Raw genomic sequence first — 14,659 nt, 5'->3', positions numbered from 1 at the left:
CAAAATTGAAATAAAAAAGGAATGTGGGGTATATGCATCAGTGAATCCCCACAAACAGCCAAAATATCTTAAGGTCAACACACAGTCTTCAGCCATAGTAAGGTGTTTTATACAGTATTTCCTGGTCTAAATGGTTGGAGTTTTAAAAATGGATTGAATTAAAGATAGACTTTAAAAAACCTTTGTTTCTATTAATTGAAAATGACTTTAGTTAAATATGTTGGCCAGAATCAATTTGCGGCAATTACAGTTTTGAAAAGGTATTAATTGCAACACTATATTTTTCTGATGGTATTAATTGCTCCAATAAACGGATTTAAATTGCGCCATACTTACCAGTTTACATTATTTTTTATACGTACATGTATATCATACTATAATTGACCTATTATTCACTTTAGATTGAATTTGACACTGTCACATCAAAATTAAGAAAAATTTTCAGTTCTAGAATAGTTTTTCATATGTAAAGATTTCTGATATATCCTTTTAGAGTCTGATCAAGGAAAACCTGTCATTTTTGTTGAAGTACACTGATTCTGTCAGAGAGAAATAGAGAATTAAGATAGAGATGCATAGTTAAGTCGAGTTGTGCTAGTCGTTCACATTAAAATAAATGAAACTACATTGTAATACTCAGAAACTAGAAAGACAGATTTTGAGAACTGCATTCAAACAAAAAGCAACTGATATGTTATCTGAGCGACCTGATAAAATAATTAATTCAGAGCTCTTTAAAATTGACAAAGAATGTTTAAAAAAGAAATTTAAGAAAGATTTTGAGCGAGGATGGAAGTCAATCATTTAATTGATAATATGTATAGTAAAAATAAATATATGCATGAAATTGGTCAATTACATGATTAATTAGGGCCCCGCCAAAGGCGGGTCCCCTATAGTGATCAGTCTGTCCGTCCGTAACACTTTGTGTCCGCTCCATATCTAGAGAACCATTATGATTTCATACTTAATACTTTACATGTTTATTAACCACCACCAGAGGGCGTGTCATGATGTATGTACAACTTCCTAGGTCAAAGGTCAAGGTCAAAAAACTTTGGTTTCAGTTGACAACCCTGTGTCCTGTGGTGAAGATCGTGTCCGCTCTATATCTTGAGAACCGTTATGATTTCAAAGTTTATACTTGACATGTATATGAACCAACACCAGAGGGTGTGTCATAATTTATGAACGACTGCCTAGGGCAAAGTTCAAGGTCAAAAACTTTGGTTTCAGTTGACAACCCCATATCCTATGGTAAAGATTGTGTCCGCTCTATATCTTGAGAACCGTTATCATTTCAAAGTTTATACTTGACATGTATATAAACCAACACCAAAAGGGTGTGTCATAATTTATGTGCAACTTCCTAGGTCAAAGGTTAAGGTCAAAAACTTTGGTTTCAGTTGACAACCCCATGTCCTATGGTAAAGATCGTGTCCGCTTTATATCTTGAGAACCGTTATCATTTCAAAGTTTATACTTGATATGTTTATAAACCAATACCAAAGGGTGTGTCATAATTTATTTACAACTCAGGGATCTCCATGGCCTGTTTAACGATGGCGCCCCGCCATCGTTCAAATGTCTTGCGCCATCGTCAAATGACTCGCCCCATCGTTAAATTGTCTTGCGCCATCGTTAAATTGTCTTCCGCCATCGTTCAAAACTTCATTTTTTGTAGCCCGACGCCATTTTTTTATCAATTATAATCAAATGCATGTAATTGCATAACCCTTAGGCTTTTTATGTTATAATCCAACACAGTTCTAACGCCTGAGGGATATCCGGATTAAGATCGCTAATCACTTGTACCTGAGCTTGTACAGGTAGATCAACAAACCAGACAGGAGAATACTATCTGAGGATAGACGATCCATTTGTCGAATTAATCAACTAAGTTTCAGCAAATGATTATGATAATTTAGATTAAATAAATAAATGAATAATCCAGTTACAAAGAAAACAGTTTAACAAGTCGAACACGTGCTTTATTTTGACTTACGCAATCAGCATCCCCCTTTTTTAAGAAATACAAAATAAGACGCAAAACAGTAAATATTATTTCATCGCAAATAACTCGAGTACTGCTGTAACGATAATTTAAAATTACTTTAAAGTTTAAAAGTAAAAACTTATAAATATTTCCTGTAAAGAAATATCGTATCGTAATTCCGAATTCATTTCGTATATTACAATCAAATTGATACATCCGCGTTTCCGGTTTCTATTCAGACTAGAATGATGCATGTTGCACAGCATCAATTTGTCAGATAAAGTCATTAAAAACCTTTTCATTTGCTTTACAAATCTCTTTAACCTTTTACATAACACGTACAAATCGTTTTGTTGTTGCTGCAAATCAGCCATACCGGTAATGGGTTCTGAATTTGACTGTGTCCATGAAAAATAAACTCCACATCATATGATTTTTAACCCCCATAACAATTACCAAAAATACAAGAAATCTACATGGGGACCTTCATGACAGCTTTTGGTCATTCTAGACTAAGGGGGGGGGGCATGAAGACTTGGCATTTGAATGGTTAAAAACGGCAATAAATGAACATATTGATACTTCTAATTCTATAATGAAAATTCAAATAAATATAATTTAGATAAGCAATGATTAAGCATGTTCACCATTCCTTGTATGGAGGGATAAAATACTTCCGATCGCGCTACACTGTACAGCGTAGACACGGTTTGTAATGGTGAAAGTTCCTCCATGGTTCAATTTTCATCCATGGAGATCCCTGCAACTTCCTAGGTCAAAGGTCAAGGTCAAAAACTTTGATTTCAGTTGACAAACCCATGTCCTATGGTAAAGATACAATTTTTTAATGCACATTATTCACAGCGGGGCCCACAGAGATGGCTCCCATCTCAATGATATCTAGTTATTGGCGCAAATGATAGCTTTTATTCTTAAATTGATGTGGGGCTGAGGTAGCATTGGCGCAAAAAGATAACCCAATATGTCAGTAAATTGCTACATGACAACTACATACTGAAAGAAACGATTGTTTGATTTTTTTTAATAGCGTTTATTTTTTATTTTTTTATTAGATACAGACCTTGAACTGCAGGCAGCTGCCCTTGGTCTTGATGGAGTGGTGAGTATTGCCTTAAAGTTTATTTCTAAAAAAGAAGGTTTTTTTTTGGCTGTGATGGAACTTTATATATTGTAATTTTTGTTTACTTTTCTTTTAGATTAATGTTGTGGTTCAATAATTTATTATTAGCTCCTCATTGCAACCTTTCTATTGCTAACAAAGTGAGCAAAGGAGTAGAGGTCAAAAGGTCCTTATTTTGACCAAACATCGTCAAATTCAATGGTTACCATACATAACTAAATTTGTCAAAACAATGCTAAAATAAATAAAAAAAGGTATTAAAAGATAACTTCTGAAGGGTATGATCAAATCCTACAAAAGTTCATCTGGTAAAAGTTCATGATGAGGTCTATTGATGGTTCAAATTTGGTATTGATAACTCCGATAGAAGCGGTAGGAGGGTGTGCCAAAAAAATACTGCAAGAAAAAAAAAGAAAAAAACATTAGAAAAACAATAGGGTCTTTCCTCGCCTAGAGAAAAGACCTTAAGAAATAAAATTTAGATTTCACACATTTATATATCTCTATGAAAATTTACTGAATTTTGTTATATAATGGGAATTGGCCTGAAACTCCTGGAGTCTGAACTTAATCAAGCACTGGTAGATATCAAAATGTTTGATCATTTATTATAGTAATATGATTAGAGTTGTCTCCCTTTCACAGTTGTTCAGAATATAATCATTGATCTGTACTGTAGCATGTCAAATGCAAATTCTATTTATTGGATTTTTCTCTGATGTAGCTGTTAATCAAAGGGTAAATTGCATTGAACAATAAAGAAGTTGTTGAAATCAACAGATAGTATTTTATAGTCATGTTACTGGATAGTTTTATTGTCATGGTTGGAAACTGGAACTTCCATAGATTTATCTCCTATATGTTTTTTAATGTGACCTATTTTCTATCTGGTCTTTGATCATTTATTGTTTGAATAACTTCATTCTCTACTTATTAAGGGCAATAAATTATTTACATAACATATTTTCATCTTAAATAACAATATAAAAAAGATCAATTTCATGAATTCCTATTGGTTTGAACCCTGAATGCTTAAAATGTATTTTTAATGATTGAATTTTTTTAACCTTGTTAAATTTGGATGTATACAAAATTTCAATCCTGGTATCTATGATGAGTTTATTGTAGACTATAGTGTAAATGACTTCTTTTCACTTATATTTTATTTTGTGTTCAGCCTTTTCTATTTGACTTGTGTATTCATGTAGAAGTCAAGTTCGACATTTTGCCCGTTATTTTTCTTCTTGCAAAAGTCGCGTTGATTAATCACTTATTATGAACACTAGCTGGTTTACAATAATCTGTTCTGGTTTTATGTTTTAATATAAAAATATGGATATGTGTTATGAGATGCACATATCCACAGAAGACCACAGAACTATACTGGTCACCTAATATGGCCTTAAAAATGGACAATACAATATTCCACAAGCAGTCTGCGACGTTAACCACTAGCCCGATGCCCCAGACTAGTAATTTTCAGCTCGGACTAGTAAATTTTATTTATCGCTAGCCCGACCAGACTAATAAGAAATATAACGTCCTTTCTATGTTATTTGAAATTTTAACATATTTGAAGTTCAAATTGACAAGTAATGCAGAAAAGATCGTCAAGTCAATGTGTTGCGAAGTCTAAACTATCGAGATCGATAATTGTACATGTATTTATCCCGAGGAAGTGAAGAGAAACGAAAACCAGTCGCATTAGTTCCGGTTACTAGGTCTGTCTTATAACCAGTAGAAAGTGGACCAACACGGACACATTAAATTTTTTGCAAATGTAAAATCCTTAAAATTAGCTTAAAAAAATATTTTTCAACCAGCTTAAACCCTTACAGGTATGCTCAAAATGCAGGATTTTGCATCTAAGATTTCAAAAAAAATTTTGGGGGGCAATGGCCCCCCACCCCCCGCGCGACCCTCACCGGTGTCGGACTAGTGGAAATTATTGAGGACTAGTAAACTTAAATATTTACTACCCTCAAAAGTTTTGGGTGCAGACTGCACAAGTAAGTTATAAAAGGCCCAAAAGAACAAAATGTGGAACAATTCAAAACAGGTTTATACATGTACTTTATGTAGTCATGCAGAATGGTTTTTGCTCATTATTGAAGGCCGTTCTTCACTTGGGTGGAGAGATTTCTCATTATCAAGCATACCACATCTTATTTTTATATTTTTACTGTAAACAGTTTGTTTTTTAGTTTTCATGTTAACTTACTGAAATAGAAATAAGAGACCTGAAAGGAAATCTTCAGTAATATATACGAAGGAAAATTACAAATTCATCAAAAAAGCAAATTTAGATTGAATTGTTGGTTGTGTTGATATAGATACAAGAATAAATTCAATTACTTTGAATTAAAAAAAATATTACTAAGTTAACATGTTTACATCGGCAGACTTACAGTTAAGTGACCTGTAGATGTTACATCCTGGTTCTTTGTTCTCAGTACATATAGTTGTCTCTTTAGCAATCATACTAGTCTCTGCAGTTTGATATAGATTTTTTGTTAGGTTGTCTTGATTTTACATATTTTGATTACTTTTGTCAATTTTCACAGTTGACAAATGTCTGAAGAGATCAACGACCACTAGATAATTCATTTGTAACTAAAAAAAAAACTTATATAACATACAGTGTTGTACCTCTATTAGAATTAAGATATTGAATATACATTCCTGCCTGTGGTGGTTAGGTTATATTTTTTTGAAGAAATAATAAGAAAAAAAACATGTCAGTATTTATATGTTTCCCACATTGAGTAATGAGGAAATTTGTCGTTCACTCTTTTCCCATTCAATAACCTATTTGTTAGCCTTGACCAAAACATTTGAAATTTTGATTATTGGTGTTGTATTATGCAAGGTTAAGCTTAACTTAAACAACTTTCCATGTAGATCATCCTTATAATGATTGACTATGTGAAAAAATGCATATTTGTGGTTATCAATAACATAAGTTAACCAAGACCCAAATTATATAAAATTTAGAACATATATTTGTAACCACTAATTGCAAGTCAAGGTTTAACCATGATACAAATGTAGTGTATTGCTGTTCCTCAATGTGTCAACCACCAATTCAAAATCTCTATCTATTCAAATTAATTTTGCAATTTTCACAGCTTTCTTAAAAATTAACCTTGATTTAACTTCATAGAAACCAGGCATATCCTGAATTGTACATGTATCGCCTTTCTACATGCCAATTTTCAACTCACTCACTCATGTTAAGAGTTCTTCTTAGAAAGAACTGCCTTTCGGATGTCATGTACTACTCAAAATAACCTGTGGAATTCTTGAAATTTTACATTGATAAAATTTGGAGGGCATTAATCCTAAATTTTTAATGCAAATTCATAGACAAGTAAATTTTCGCTCAAAATGGTCTCAATATATTACTTTTTCACCGAAAGTTTCATTTCTGCAAATCTGTTAGTTAGTTTAAGAAAACAATGGCATCAAAAGTACAATTTCGTGTCAGAATTGGGCTACATTTACATCCATTCTAAATTAAAGGGAGTGAATCGGTAGTCTGACACCTCAAGAATCATGAGTGATATGCATGATGCAATAGCAACCAAAACAAGGCAGAAATTTAGTTGACTACATTAAGTTAAAAGAGAACAAATTGTTATTGTTATAAAGAACATCAGTGGAGTTAATTTGGAACATTATTCAATCATTTTTAACTGTTAAATGATACCATTGCATGGTAATGCTGAAAATATGTAAAAATATATCTGCAATAATGTTAAATGAGTAATTGTTTCCCTTGCAACACTTTGCGGAGGACATAGACATACTGGGTGTCTATCCCTCTGGTCTTGTTGGCTCTCTTACATCTACAATTTTAGACAGATTTTTATGAAACTTGTATCATTGGTTTGTACGGTACCAGCAATACCTTGGAAAAGTTAGAAAACTAGTGCCAATCAATTATTTTGAAAAGATTTATGCTTCCCGGAACTAGTATGTATATGGAAAATTGCATTGTAAGCACTCAGTGTAGACATTTGATTTATGCCTTTTCATCTTTAAAATTAGGTTTTCTGAGGCTAACAAGATGATATTCAAAGTACCTTTTTTTTTAATTGTCAATTTTGACCTTTACTGTCTTAAGAGTTATATCCCTTAATTATTGCATCTTGATTTTTGGATTTTCTGAGGGATTTTCTGCAGGATATTATATTTTCCACATTACAATTATTGAAATATTAACACAAGGTAATGGCATTCAGATATTTTATATTTTCATTCTTCTTGATTTCAATAATTAAACCATGTCTCCCATTGCATTTAGATCAAAAGTAAAAATAAAAATTTATTAATAAGAAAATATCAATTTGGTGATGAAACTTTCAGTTTCTATTTTTTGTTTGATAAAGGTCAGATGCATTTCATAAACATTGGATATATTACAACTGAAATTTGGCTCTTATTGGTGAAAATGTTGTTCTTTCACATATTACTTAAAAAAACTATTGGAATACAATGTATTTGGTAAGAACAATTTTGGTCAAATTAAATTTTAAGTTTGATAATTTCAAAGAATTGTTTTGCTGTTTTGCCGTTTTGTTCAAAATGATGTTTTCTTTATTGGGAAAAGTTTATTTTATTAATCAAACTAATTTATATCTGAATTGACGGAAGAAAATGGGGGTTTATAAATGGTATCATTTACTGACTTAAGAATTTCTTTAAGATGTGATTTGTTGTTGAACATTTAAGGAGTTCCGTGTACTTTAGAATAGATATGTCAAAGTCTGTACAGACTTCAATTACTTTTTAAATTTCGTCTTGGATTTACTTGATCGCGACCTACATTGATGATGGAATTATAAAAAATATAACGCTGCAAGACGGAAAAAAGACACGTATTCAATAAATGTTGATTGTATTAACATTTGAAATTCACCAAGAGGAAATGAAGTGAATTGAAATACTTGTTGGTGCCAAACAGGATATTGGAAAGACATTAAGGCAATGTATTTAAAAACTGCTTCGTTAACTTCTAAAATGGATGAAATAATGATTAAATTTCCAGGTAAAATACATATTATTTCATCATAAAGACACCTTAAGAAAAATAGAAATGAAAAAGTATTGATAAAATACAACTAAAACTCTTTATTAAGGTTTGCTATAATAGTAAATTTGTATGTACTGTTATAATATTCTGTGTATGAATCATGATATTTTAGTTGATTAAAATGCCTTTTTAGCTCACCTGGCACAAAGAGCCTGAGCTATTGCTATCACTTGTCATCTGTAGTTGTACACTTTTTCAAAGATCTTCTCCTCTGAAACAACTGAACCAATTTTAACCAATAATCCTTATGATATCGAATATAGAGTAAAGTGTTTTTGCCCCAACTGTGGCTTATATCTGGAAATTAAAGCAGTTTCAGCAATTTGACATTTGGTTTATAAGATCTACATATCAAAATCTATTTGTTGCAATATATTTCAGATGAATCAGATAAACCTTTTAGGGGTTACATATATTATTCTTTAAACAGTAGTTTTTTTCATTTATGGTTATCTTTGAAAATTATTACAGATATACAGAGAAATCTTAATTAAACAGCAAAATTGTTCAGCAAATTAAGACCTACAAATTAGTCATATGACTAGAATTGCAAAGATGATTTTTGCCAGATGTATTAGTTTTTTGCAGAAACTATGATAAATAGAGAGAAAATTTACGTTAACAAAAATATTCAGCTAAGTAAGACCTACATATAAGTTAATGTCAGAAATCATCAATTGATCTTTTATAGGAGTTATTGCCCTTGGAAGATGATTTATTTTTTTTCAGTTGTTTGCAGAAACTATGTGAGAAACTTTAAATGTATTGATATACATCAAAAAGAAAAATAATCATTGATGCAAGATCTATAAAAGAAATTCTAGGTGAGCGTTTCAGGCCCTAAGAAGCCTCTTGTTCATCTTTGCCTGTTATTTGTATGCAGTTGAAGACTATGTTGAACTCTAGATATCTTATTGTTTTTCATGTGTCATTGGGCTAATGTCTCATGAACATATCAGATTTTACCTCTTTTAACTTAGAGGATTTTTTGGAAACTATAGATCATTCGACTTCTTACAATAGTTAAATTTGTCTTAAGGTCACTGCCGCTACTGATAGACTGAAATTTGGACAATATTTTGGTTTCTTAATCTTCTCTTTTTACTATGTGTCCAAATATAACCAAGGATTTTCTCACTGTTTTGAAGACCTATTAGTGGCCTTTGGCTATTTACAACTCTTTGGTTGTGTTGTTGTCTCTTTGACACGTTCCCCATTTATAAATTCTCAATTTTATTATGTTGTTATTGTTTCATTTAATAGAGAAGAACCGACCCAAAAGCAATATACTGTGGATTATTTTATTTTTGTGGGTACCAATTTTCATGTGAGGAAAACTTGCATATTCGTGGATTTTTACATTTAAGTTTGCATACATTCCTTTAGAAAATTTATATTTGGTTGAACATTTGAATTGGTGGTTACCCTGTTCCCACGAAATCCAATGACTGAATCCACAGTACTGCTATAATGATTACCTCAATTTCTAATGTCTGGTCACACTCTTATTGTCCCAGCTATGTGATGATACCAAGGCATTCTCAACCTCAAATCAAAGGGGATCCCACTTTTAAAATATAAATGTCAGTTTTTTGTTGTCCCATTGGTGACTGTTTTACTGTATATATTCTAGTTTACCTGCTGGGAGTGCCAATAAAGGTTTGGCACAGGGGACCATGCCCCACCTCCTCACATGCAAATATCTCTACAACTATTCAAATTGGTGTTATGTAAATATATTTTTATAAAGTTATAGGGTGTCTGAAAAGGAAATTGACTTGCAGTTCCATTGATGTGTACCCCATTACATTACATTTCAAATATTTGATAAAAATCATTGTGACCTTCTAACTGTCTGAATAGTTTTTTTAGTTGATCTACCTGTATAGAGTACATCAGATATATACACTGTGTTAGCATTCCAAAACCTCTTTGTCCACTCACTCTATTGGGATGTGTTATAGTGTGTAAGCTATTGTTACTCACTAAAGGTCATTGCCTTGATAGTAACAATAGAGCCAGAAAATTTATTCACAAAAGTATGATTTTTTTCTTTCTTGCATTGTTGGCTAATTGATTTTCAAGAAATATTGATGCTGTGTATTATGACAGAATCTACTTGATGACAGTTGTAGATCGTTTGAAGTTTTCGGCAGGAAGCCAGCGTTATGTTAAACCCATTGGTATCCAATGAGGCGTTCTGATGCTCTTATTTCACTGTTATCAGAACCTGTGACTAGCATTGAATCTTATCTGTTGATATATTTTCTGGCTACCGATTGATTTTTCTACGTTGATTATGCATTATGTGATGTCCTTACCCGTCAATAATCAGAAAAAGACTAATTGGAGAAGGTTGTTAGAGGATAAAAGTGCTAACGGCCAAGTGTTGTTGGTTCCGAGGACAGCATTTTAAAATAGCAGCTGATTTTATGACATTCTGATCAGACATGAAAACACAATTCAAAAAATTGTCACTTCCAAAATACATAGGAAAAAAATGTCATTAAAAAGATGGAATTCCATTGAAAAAAATAAGAGATAAAATAAACATTTATATATTTTAGAATTAAAAGCAGTAGACGGTGAATTTATTGTTGTGTCGATTTGTTCTGTTGATAAATGAGATTGATTTGTGTGTACTCTTACACCTCCGCGTATTTTATCTGTCACTAACAGATCAGTATAGATAACCATGTAAATGTCTTTATTAGCCATATATGGACATAGTCATTATTACTGTTTTCAAAACAGCTTCTTGGATCATTTGTCTGTTTGAATAGATTTTTTATTAAAATTTGTTTTAAATGACTGCAGGTTTTAAGTCTAGCTGGTCTGATATAAATAACATTGAACAGTGCATGGGAAGTAAAAAGTTAGAATGTTTTGAAATAAAAAAACATTTTACAATTATTTCAGTTGATTACACCCAAATATTAATACATTTATTGTATATGTATATAACTAATGAAAAGGAAATGAAATCAAAATGTGGAAAATATATATTTGTCCAAGAATAAATATTTATTCTCCTTTGTTTATGTCAGTCTGTTTTATACTACTGGATATTGACAAAAACACAGTTTTTAAATAGTTCATGTAAATTTACTGTCCTGGTTTGGGATATTCTGAAATATAATCAAGGTTTATTTCATTTTTTTTTTTTATTTTTTATTTTTTTTTTTTTTTTAAATAAGTTCAAATATATGAATTTATGATTTTTTTATGTTACATAATTCAGTTTAATTCATGGATTTTGTTGAATAATGATCCTTACAAAAAAATTGTTATTTTGAAAATCTACAAGGACCTTAAAGTAAAATAAACTCAAATAGTTAAGTTTTAGAAACCAGAATATAAAGCAGGATTTAGTAGATGTAAGCAATCAATGATTTTCACTTTCAGAAAACGAAAATAATTTAAGTCTGTGGAAATAAGTTCTTTAAAATATTGTCTAATTATACCTATTTTTACTGCACTGTGATCTATTTCATTCATTTTCATGTTTGACTGTCCATCTTCACATACAAAATGACATTTAATAGTGTTTTTATTACTAGGTTATTTTATCCATGCTTTTCTTGTCAAGAAATTCTAGAATTCTGTCACATTTACTGATTTCATGATAATTTAATGTATTGTTGTATAGGTTTGACATTTTTGACACTGATATATCTAATTTCCTGCTTTTACAAAAAGATGACCCCTCAACCTAGTTGGACTATCTATAAAAGGTAATGAACTGTAGACAAAATCCAAATGAATCCTTATACTAAATTTTGAAATTCATTTGAAATCAAATTTTTCATTTTTTATGCAGTTTTGCACATTAGGTATTTTATGAAGGCTTAATTGATTTATTTACTGAAATCTTATGTATTGAATGTCATTTATGTGGTTTTTCATGTCATGTCTTTTTTAAAAAACACACTGAATAAATATAAACGATTTTTTATAATACAGATTTCTTATCAACAGGTTTCATAATAAAATCACAATTGTCTAAAATTACTGTAATTATAAGCATAAAGAAATCAATAATTAATTACAAGCTTTTCGTGCTTGATATGCCAAATCGGAAGTCTATCATTGTAAAAATCTAAAAGCAAACTAAATTACCAACTTTAGAAAAGCTTTAATTGTTCAATTTTTAATATAGGAAAATTATAGATTTGAGGCTCCTAAATATTTTTTCTGGGTATATCGCTCATGAAATATGAATAAGAGGAGATGTATTACTGGGTGTAAATAATGGTCACTGAGACAGCAACCCAACGAAAATAATTCATATAGATACCGTAGCATTATACAGTTATCAACAATACACAGGTGCTAAAAATATATTAAGCTCTAGTACATCATTACAAACTCAATTGCTTATTAAATCAGGCGTTTTTTGAACCACTGTTAGGCTAGACAATTTAAAACTACATTTTCAGGCTCCTGCTTTTGTTAACTTAGTTCTTTTATGAAAAGATAAGTAATCAGATTTAGATTGCCAAAACCATTATGGGCTATATATAGGTTACCATTTTTATGCTCCACCTAGGGGCATTATGTTTTTCGGTCTGTGCATCTGTTCTTTGGTTGTCCATCCATCCATTCATCAGTTGTCCCGCTTCAGGTTTAAGTTTTTGGATAAAGTTTAAGTTAGAGGCAGTTTTTGATGAATTTGAAATCCAATCAACATGAAACTTAGTACACATGTTCCCTATGATATGATCTTTCTAATTGTAATGCCAAATTAAAGTTTTGACTCCAATTTCATAGTCCACTGACCATAGAAAATGATGGTGCGAGTTGGGCATGCATGTTCTCTGGACACATTCTTGTTAAACCTCTGCTCTTATCAAATTTTGGGACCCTATATTGAAGAAGTTACATCTCCTCAGAAATATCAGTTATGTCAATTTTACAAGAAAATATGGATGAACAATCTCTTTAGCAGCAATTTGGAGTAGGTTCAGTAAGAACTCTTTTTGGCCCCAAAATAAAACAGTTTTACAAAAGTATGAAAATGTAATCTTTTAGCTATTTACTGGAAAGTAGAATGCTTCCTCTACATAAATATAGACTGTTTTTGACTTTACAATGCACATATATCGAGTACTAGCATTATTAAATCATGCTAATTTACTGAAATCTTCACAATTTGAGCATTTTAGTTCAATTTTAGACGGTTTCCGTCTAAAATGAAGGTGGCCGCATTCATGTTTATCAATAATATTGAAATGTCAGTTGTATTTGATCATAATACATGACATATACAAAGGTTGAGGATGAACAGGGATGCAGCCACTTTCATTTTTGACATAAACCATCTGAAAAGTGACGATCTTTTGGCATATTTGATAGATTTTTCATATTTAAGCTTGAATCAGCGCGTTTTTAATGACTAAATCAGTGAAAATATTCTACATAAACTAATTGAATCAATTTAAATAGACACTTCAGTGTTTAAAAAGTGTTCAAAATCTTTCGTTCGATGAACCTGAAATTTGAGGTCAAAATCAGCCCTTACCGGACCTTAACTCCTTTAGTTGCAGAATGTTGAGAAATGGTACATACAAAAAGTTTTCCAACAGAATTGTTCTATAATCTTATGTTTGTCAAATAATGCAGCATTCTTTTAGATGACACTTATTTTCCTCCAATGTTTTAAGATTCTGTTTGGATAAGATGTATATATGTAGACAGTGTGTCTATGTAGCCACTACAACAAGTCAATAGAAATAATTGGTTCAAAAATATTACATAACATAGCTTCCTTTGAAAAAAAAATCCAGTTTATATTAATGTTTGTGCATAATAATATTTTACACCTTGCATTTAAGTGGTATGTTCTTATCAGTACATGCTGAGGAAATGACAACTTTAAATTTATTTTTGTGAAAATATTGAGACTTCTTTATTGCTTAGCATTCCTATAAAATCTGTCATATTCCACCTGCAATGCTGCTAAAATCATGTAATTTTATTTTTATAATTTATATTCTAATTCCAGTGAGGGAAGAACAAAACAAAATTCTGCAAATTTGTAGATTTATCATTGTTGTGGTGCTATTTAGATAAAGTTGAGAAAGGAAATTGGGAATATGTCAAAAGAGAGAATGATCCGACCAAAGAGCAGACAACAGCCGAAGGCCACAAATGGGTCTTCAACGCAGTGAGAAAATCCAGCAGCCGGAGGTGGTCCTCAGCTGGCCCCTAAATAAAATTTTGTACTAATTCAGTAAAAATAAAATCACACTTAAAACCCCCAAAAAACATATAAATGAACTAAAATAAACAAAACATTCAAGACTAACAAATGTCAGTGGCTCCTGACTTTGGACATGCGCAAAAATGTGGCAGGGTTAAACATGTTTTGTGAGGTCTCAACCCAAGTCCTGCTGTATTATAGTTAAGTGCAGAATAGCAGAAAAAC

General features: G+C 31.3%; 1 protein-coding gene across 1 annotated transcript in view; it reads left to right on the top strand.

The window, feature by feature from the left end:
- The window catches only part of LOC143071239 (vitamin D3 receptor-like), a 148,699-nt gene that overhangs the window by 36,698 nt on the left and 97,342 nt on the right, over positions 1-14,659 (top strand). Inside the window, exon 2 of the mRNA XM_076245433.1 lies at positions 3,070-3,116. Within this exon, the coding sequence (XP_076101548.1) occupies positions 3,070-3,116 (47 nt within the window). The remainder of the gene's footprint in view (positions 1-3,069; positions 3,117-14,659) is intronic.

This window comes from Mytilus galloprovincialis, chromosome 4 (assembly GCF_965363235.1).
Source record: "Mytilus galloprovincialis chromosome 4, xbMytGall1.hap1.1, whole genome shotgun sequence".
Classification (NCBI taxonomy): Eukaryota; Metazoa; Mollusca; class Bivalvia; order Mytilida; family Mytilidae; genus Mytilus; species Mytilus galloprovincialis.
The sequence above is the reverse complement of the archived record's forward strand: the minus strand, read 5'-3'. Positions and strand labels throughout refer to the sequence as shown.